At 64.5% G+C, this 6,568-nt stretch overlaps 2 protein-coding genes across 2 annotated transcripts in view; both read left to right on the top strand.

Annotated features, from left to right (window-relative positions):
* The window catches only part of FAM195A (family with sequence similarity 195, member A), a 12,052-nt gene extending 10,900 nt beyond the window's left edge, over window positions 1-1,152 (top strand). The window contains exons 4-6 of the mRNA XM_010839662.1: window positions 87-214; window positions 446-547; window positions 763-1,152. Of these exons, the coding sequence (XP_010837964.1) occupies window positions 87-214; window positions 446-547; window positions 763-833 (301 nt within the window). The 3' untranslated portion in view covers window positions 834-1,152. The remainder of the gene's footprint in view (window positions 1-86; window positions 215-445; window positions 548-762) is intronic.
* An 827-nt stretch (window positions 1,153-1,979) lies between these two features.
* Window positions 1,980-6,568, top strand: part of LOC104988359 (WD repeat-containing protein 90-like) — a gene marked incomplete at its 3' end in the record, with an annotated part of 8,827 nt that continues 4,238 nt past the window's right edge. Inside the window, exons 1-14 of the mRNA XM_010839648.1 lie at window positions 1,980-2,066; window positions 2,261-2,352; window positions 2,475-2,651; window positions 2,737-3,205; window positions 3,465-3,579; window positions 3,655-3,722; window positions 4,065-4,168; window positions 4,250-4,468; window positions 4,619-4,681; window positions 4,918-4,986; window positions 5,607-5,717; window positions 5,785-5,930; window positions 5,999-6,056; window positions 6,448-6,566. Coding sequence (XP_010837950.1) covers window positions 2,057-2,066; window positions 2,261-2,352; window positions 2,475-2,651; window positions 2,737-3,205; window positions 3,465-3,579; window positions 3,655-3,722; window positions 4,065-4,168; window positions 4,250-4,468; window positions 4,619-4,681; window positions 4,918-4,986; window positions 5,607-5,717; window positions 5,785-5,930; window positions 5,999-6,056; window positions 6,448-6,566 — 1,820 coding nt within the window. The remainder of the gene's footprint in view (window positions 2,067-2,260; window positions 2,353-2,474; window positions 2,652-2,736; window positions 3,206-3,464; window positions 3,580-3,654; window positions 3,723-4,064; window positions 4,169-4,249; window positions 4,469-4,618; window positions 4,682-4,917; window positions 4,987-5,606; window positions 5,718-5,784; window positions 5,931-5,998; window positions 6,057-6,447; window positions 6,567-6,568) is intronic.

The raw sequence follows: 6,568 nt of genomic DNA, 5'->3' as shown, positions 1-6,568 counted from the left end.
CGGGGTGGCCTGCGACTGCTCCGGGAGCTCTGCCAGGTAGCACCTGGCCTGGGAATGTGGCTGAGTGTCTCCTTGCCTTCCCACAGTCCAGGGCCGAGGCTCGTGTTCAATCGGGTGAATGGCCGCCGGCCGCCTGCCACGTCCCCATCCCTCGAGGGAACCCAGGAGCCCTACACACTGGCCCACGAGGAGAACGTCCGATTTGTGTCAGAAGGTAGCGCTGAGGTCTGAGGGAGTGGCCCAGCCCACTGGTCCCCTTCCCACTGTAACCTGAACTTGAAGTCCCTGGAGGGCTGGGACGTACCTGGGCTCTGGGCCTGTCTGTCCTGTGACCATCCAGCAGGCTGCCCGTTCCCGTTCCCAGCTCCGGGCAGGGATCCAGGCTAGCCACTAGGGTGGGAGGGTGCCAGGGGCCTGGCTCAGTCTAACTGTCCTCTCCCCACAGCCTGGCAGCAAGTGGAGCAGCAGCTGGGTGGTGGCCCGGCCGGTGAGAGCGGGCCAAGGCCTGTGCAGTACGTGGAGAGGACCCCCAACCCCAGGCTGCAGAGTGAGCCCTCCCCCACCCTCAAGGAGCGCCCCCTGCCCTCCACCCCTGACCTGGCTCAGCCAGGTTCTAGCCCCAAGGGGGTGGGGTGAGGAATGGAGCCTGATCCACTCTTCCCAGTGTCTGCTACAGCTGGGATCTGGGTGAGGGGCTTGTGGCCAGCTCACGCTGGTCTGCTGGGAAGGTGTGTCACTGCCCAGCCTTCTGTTTCTCCACAGACTTCGTGCCCATTGACCTGGACGAGTGGTGGGCACAGCAGTTCCTGGCCAGGATCACCAACTGTTCCTAGTCACAGCTTTGGAAGGAAGGCTGTCTTGTGCAGGGCCTGGCCCTGCCCCACGCTGGACCCTCTGCCAGGAGAGGACCACGGCGCCCTGTCCACCAGCTGCGGCAGGCTGTGCTTCACCCTGGGCCTGGCCAGGCGCCAGCCACACCTGAAGTGCCAGCATTTGGACTTTTGCCCCTGCTGACCCTTTGGCCCAGCTGTTCCAGGCTGCCGGGGGCCAGGGGTTGAAACTGTCTGACCTCAGTCCTGCTCACTGTGCCCGGGGACCAGCCCGTGGGGCTGGCAGGGAGGAGCTCCAGGCTAATAAAGTTGAGAAACTGCCTTTTGGAGAGGCCCTGACTCGGTGGGCTGTGGGGAGTGAGCGGGGGAAGTGCGCTTGTGTACAGGCCCCAGGCCGGGCATGACTTGCTCAGTAGTCTCGTCTCCCCACAGCTGAAGCTCTGTCCAGCTCTGGCACTTAGCCTCCTGCCTAGCTGCCTTCCTGTGTCCTGGGCCAGGTCATTTTGCGTAGAAGTCTGTAAATGCCAGCCGATCCCACTGACACCCACGCCCCCTTCCTCTCCCTGTAATCATTGTCAGGTGTCGAAACCTGCTCTCAAGACCCAGAGATGTTACTTAACTGACCCTGAGATGGGGTCTCAGCCACGCAGAATTGGGGTCAGGTTTCAGGATGCCTGCTGTCGTATCTGAACCCCCCAGGTCTGGCGGGGAGCCTTCAGGGTCCTGTGAGGCCTGCAGCTGACATAAGAGCCTCCAGAGGGCTGGGCAGCAGCAGGGGAGGGGAGGACCACCCACGCCAAGTGCGGTCAGGATTTCTGGGCTGCGTCTCACTCCCATCGTGAACACGGGCCTCAAGATCAGGAACCTTCCGGATCAGACCCCACAGCTGGGGTGCCGGCGGTGCTAGAGCAAGCCCACGGGGTCCCGGCTTGGGGATGGCCGCAGAGGCCCGGGGGCGGAGGCTCCTGTCCCGTGGCAAGACAGCAGTAAAGAGGAAGTGGCCGGACAGCAACTCCGGGCTACCGGAAGAAAGGCAGCGGGGGAAACTGGGGTCTATCCCCGCGCCAGGCCCCGCCCCGTGCCGCAGTCACGTGTCAGGCGCGGTGACGTACCTGCGGCCGTGCGGCGTCAGTGGCGCCGTTGCCGGGCTTCTGTTGCTAGGCACGCGCTGCGTGCCCTGCGTGCGGTGCGCGTCGGCAGAGGCGGGAAGCGCGAGCTGCGGCGCCATGGCTAGAGGTAGCGGCGCGCGGACCGGGGCTGGGTTTTGGGGTCCAAGGGCCGGCGCCGCCGCGCACGGGTTGGTGCTGAGACTCGCTCGCAGCCCAGTCTGCGTGCCGCGCTGGCCGTCACCGCTGGGGAGAGCGCAGGCCCTGCCGGGCCCTCCCTGGACCTGCGGTGGGCCTGGCACCTCACGTCCCCTTGTCCCCCAGTGTGGCAGCAGCCGTTCCTCAACGTCTTCAGACACTTCAAGGTGGACGAGTGGAAGCGCTCCACTAAGGAGGGCGACGTGGCCGCCGTGACGGTGAGTGGCCGGGGCGCCCGGCGGCGGTAGCGGCGGCATCTTTTCTCCTCTATGGACGCTTGTTTGCAGCCCTCCCGGCCTCCCCGGGCTTCAGGACGTCTATAAGACGTCTTTCTCTCCAGGACAAGACCCTCAAGTGCACCGTGTACCGCGTGCGGGGCTCTGTCTCTGCTAGCAACTACATCCAGCTCCCCAAAACCAGCACCCAGTCCCTGGGGCTGACTGGACGGTATCTGTACGTGCTCTTTCGGCCATTGCCCACCAAGCATTTCGTCATTCACCTGGATGTGTCCACTGAGGTGCTGAGCTGGGAGAGGGGGGCCGCCCGGGGCCCTGCACTCCTGCGGCAGCCTGGACCCCTCATATCCATGCTGTGTCCCACAGGACAGCCAGGTCATCCGAGTGTCTTTCTCCAATCTCTTCAAGGAGTTCAAGTCCACAGCTACGTGGCTTCAGTTCCCCTTCATTTGTGAGGCTGGGACACCCAGGGAAGGTACCGTGCAGATGAGGCATGAATGGGACACAGGGATGGTCTGGGAGAGGCGTCGGGTCAGAAGGCTCAGGGGGAGGTCTGGGTGGGGGCCACGTGGTTGTGGCCGCGAGACTGGGAACAGGCCGAGGACACAGTGCTGTGGCTTGGTTGGTGAGAGGGTAGGTGCTGACTTTGGCACGAGTCCTGCATACCTGCCAGGTGTGGCCTCCCCTGGTGCCCGCTGGACCTGCCTGCAGCTTGACCTGCACGACATCCTGCTGGTCTATCTGCACCGATGCTACAGTCACCTGAAGGGCGTCAGGCTGTGTGCCAGCATGCTGGTCCGGAACCTCTACACCAGTGACCTGTGCTTCAATCCTGGTGAGGACCCCAGCTGTGTTAGCCTGCAGCCCACCTGCGTTTGCTCCCTGTGTGCTGCCCTCCGCTCCGTCCCTGGCACTCAGTGGAAATGCCCATGCTGTGCCAGCTTTGAGCCTCCCAGCTCCCAAGGCAGCCATCAGAGGGAGTGGTGGCTGGGCTGGTGGCCAGGCGGGACCCTGATGGCCCCTGGTTGAGACCCCTGGGCTGGGAGAGGGACCTGGACGGTTCCCTGGACCTGGACCAACTGTGCTCTCTGCAGCCATCACTGTTGCTGAAGCCCGGCGTGCAAAACTGCCTGTCACCCCCATGCCTCGAGAAATGGCTTTCCCAGTGCCAAAGGGGGAGAGCTGGCACGACCGCTATGTCCATATCCGGTGAGTGCTCTGCCGTCCCAGGCACAGGTTGGGCAGGGCCATCCCGGAAGCTGACTCTCCCTCTACCCCACCAAGGTTTCCGAGTGGCAGCTCGCATGTGCCCTCCAAGCTGGTACAGAAGAGCGGTTTCCCTCCTGAGGCAGGTGGGCCCGTGGGGCAGCGGTGACCGGGGTTCAGGTCTGCAGGGCCCACTGCGCTCGGCAGGAGAGGGGTCCTGATGCTGCATCTGGGGACCCCAGCAGTGTGGTGCCTGTAAGGGCGCAGGGAGGTGGCCGTGAGGCTCCGGAGCAGCGGGAGGCTGTGACTTGAGTGCTTGGGGCCTCAAACTTTGCTGCTGGGATGGGTGTTGGGGCCCCTGCTAGGTGGGCTGCCGCTGTCGGCGTGGCCCCTCTCCTGCAGAGGGGGCAAGGCCAGGCCCCCTGCCGCCCCTGCCCAGTGCCTTGTGCCTGTCTGCACTCTGCTCAGTCGGTTCTTCTCCGCTGCAGTCTTAGTGGGGCACGTGCCGCGGCTGCTCCCTTCCCCAGTGGCCTGCAGCAAGCCTGCGCGGGACAGCAGGGCCCTCGTGGTCCAGAAGCATGACCCCGCAGCCGTGAGTGCCCGGCGCCCTTGGAGGTGGGGCTGTGGGTGCTGGTCTAAGGTGTGGTGCTCATGGGCACTTGTCCTCCTGCAGTCCCGCTGGGCCCCCTCCATGCCCAGGCCCCTTCCGGAGGTCAGCATGTCCTGTGAGCGCTCAGAGGTCTCCCATGTGGCTGGCCCTGGTGGCTGTATCCAGGAGCCCTCAGCCTGGGCGGAGGCCACTGACGAGCATGCAGCTGGTGACGGCCTTCACGTGTCGGCCGGTCAGCCGACGGTGGAGCCCGCGGCCCCAGAGGATGCAGCTCCGCATGAGGTGAGGGCCTTTCCCGAGGAAGGTGGGGCTGGACTGCACGCCCGAGGGGGTTGCATGTGGATGAGCAGTGGATGGAGGGCTGTCGGGCTACTGCCTGCGGGGAATGGGCGAGGGGCGGGTGGTCCCCTCTGATGGTCCCTTCCCATCCAGTCTCCTGGCAGGAAGCAGAGCTTACCGGAGGCGGCTTTGGGCAAGAAGCGTTTTCAACAAAGAGTAAGAGAGCTGGTGCCCTGCCCCCAGCCCCAGTGGTCTGTAGGGGGTCCGCAGGACTGGGGCACCTGGAGGATCCAGCATTGTGACTGCAGTCCTGGCTTCCTGCCGCAGAGTGGCTGGCCGGAGCTCAGGACTGGATGGCTTTCTTGAGAGGCCGGAACTGGCTCTGGGCGGGGTAGCCCTGCTGCGACAGGGACCTTGCCACCTGGATCTCATTGTGCGTCTGCCTGTTTCAGAGCTTCCTCCCAGATCCGATCCTGAGGCTCAAGGGGGTCATCGGCTTTGGGGGTCACAGCACCAAATGGGTGAGGGATCCTGTGCTCTTGTTGGGTCTTACAAGCGTCAGCTACACCGAGCAGACGGCGGGCAGATGCTGCACTTCCCTGCCTTGGCTGTGGGTCTCTGAGCTCCCCTAGGCACCGGGTCCCCGCACTGCTGTGGTCACCCAGCCCCGCCCGCGTCCGCACATGCCTAGTGCGTCCTTGGTACTGTGATGTCCAGACACAGGCGGCCCTTTTTGTTGTGAGCACCAGCCGGGGTGGTGCCAGTCCAGATGCTCGAGCTTTGAGAGATCTGAGACCCTTGTTCATCCTTTAAGTCTTGGATGCGTGTCATCCAGCCAAGGGGGGCTTGGTGTGGGCAAGACAGGGTCCCTGTGGAGGCAGCCGTGGGAGAGGTGGCTGTGTGCTCACCAGGCTGTCCTGGATGTGGGCTCTGAGTCTTTGTGGGCTCTCAGCCTTTTGTTAGTTTAACCCTATAGTTCCCTGCTTAGCGGGAGCCCTGCCATGCCCACATACAACCAGGCTTTCTGTCCTTTGGGCTTATGCAACGCAGTGACTCCTGTGCTTGTGCTTCGGGGGGCTCAAGTGTGGCGGGGAGTGAAGCTGACTAGCCTGTGACCTCAGCCTCTGGCCCCTGGTCGCAGGCCCTGTGGACCCCGGATGGGGCTGCTGTTGTGTACCCTTGCCACGCAGTTGTTGTCGTCCTGCACGTCGAAACCCGGGAGCAGCGTCTCTTCCTTGGCCACACAGACAAGGTGGGCACCCCTGGCCCGGGGCAGCCTGGTCTGCTGGCCTGTACCCTTCCTAACTCCCTGCCCCCAGGTCTCTGCTCTGGCACTGGATGGGAGCGGTTTGCTGCTGGCCTCGGCCCAGGCCCGGCCCCACAGCATGCTGCGTCTCTGGGACTTCCAGACGGGGAGTTGCCTGGCCCTGTTCCGGAGCCCGGTCCACACCATCTGCTCCCTCAGGTGGGTGAAGGGCCTCCGGGGGGGTGGGGGCCAGCCCCTGTGATGCTTACTGTCGCCTCTGTCCACAGCTTCTCCAACAGCGGGGAGCTGCTCTGCGGCGTTGGCAAGGACCGCCATGGGCGGACGGTAACTGGGCGGGCGGGGAGGTGGGGTAGCCGTCCAAGGGTACAGGCAGGCAGCAGGGACCCCCGTTGGCCTCCCCCAGCCTGGCCGGGCACCCCCAAGTCACACGCTCCACAGGGCACCTGTTTCGCCTTTGTGGGCGGAGCTGCCTTTCAAGTGACTGGCCTTGCTCTCTTTGCTGGCGAGTCCTGCAGGCCTGAGATGGATGTTTTTTCACGCCAGTGTCTGTGAAGCTGGGTGTTCCCTCGGGGCCTCCCCTCCACTTACGGTTGCGTCTTCTGCTCCTCTCTGCAGACACGTCTGTGGACGCCCTGGGTGGGCACGTGGAGGTTTCTCTGACTTCTTTTGGAGATGCCGGGTGGGTGGGCGGGCACTCAGTGCAGGCTTGTTGCAGACGGTGCTGGTGTGGGGCGTGGCCCAGCTGGGGCGAGGCGGAGAGGCCATCATCCTTGCGCAGGCGCACAGCGACGCCGATGTCCAGGTGTTCCGGGTGGCCTTCTTCGACGAAGCCAGGT

This window comes from Bison bison, unplaced genomic scaffold (genome assembly GCF_000754665.1).
Source record: "Bison bison bison isolate TAMUID 2011002044 unplaced genomic scaffold, Bison_UMD1.0 scf7180017846420, whole genome shotgun sequence".
Classification (NCBI taxonomy): domain Eukaryota; kingdom Metazoa; phylum Chordata; class Mammalia; order Artiodactyla; family Bovidae; genus Bison; species Bison bison.
The sequence above is the reverse complement of the archived record's forward strand: the minus strand, read 5'-3'. Positions and strand labels throughout refer to the sequence as shown.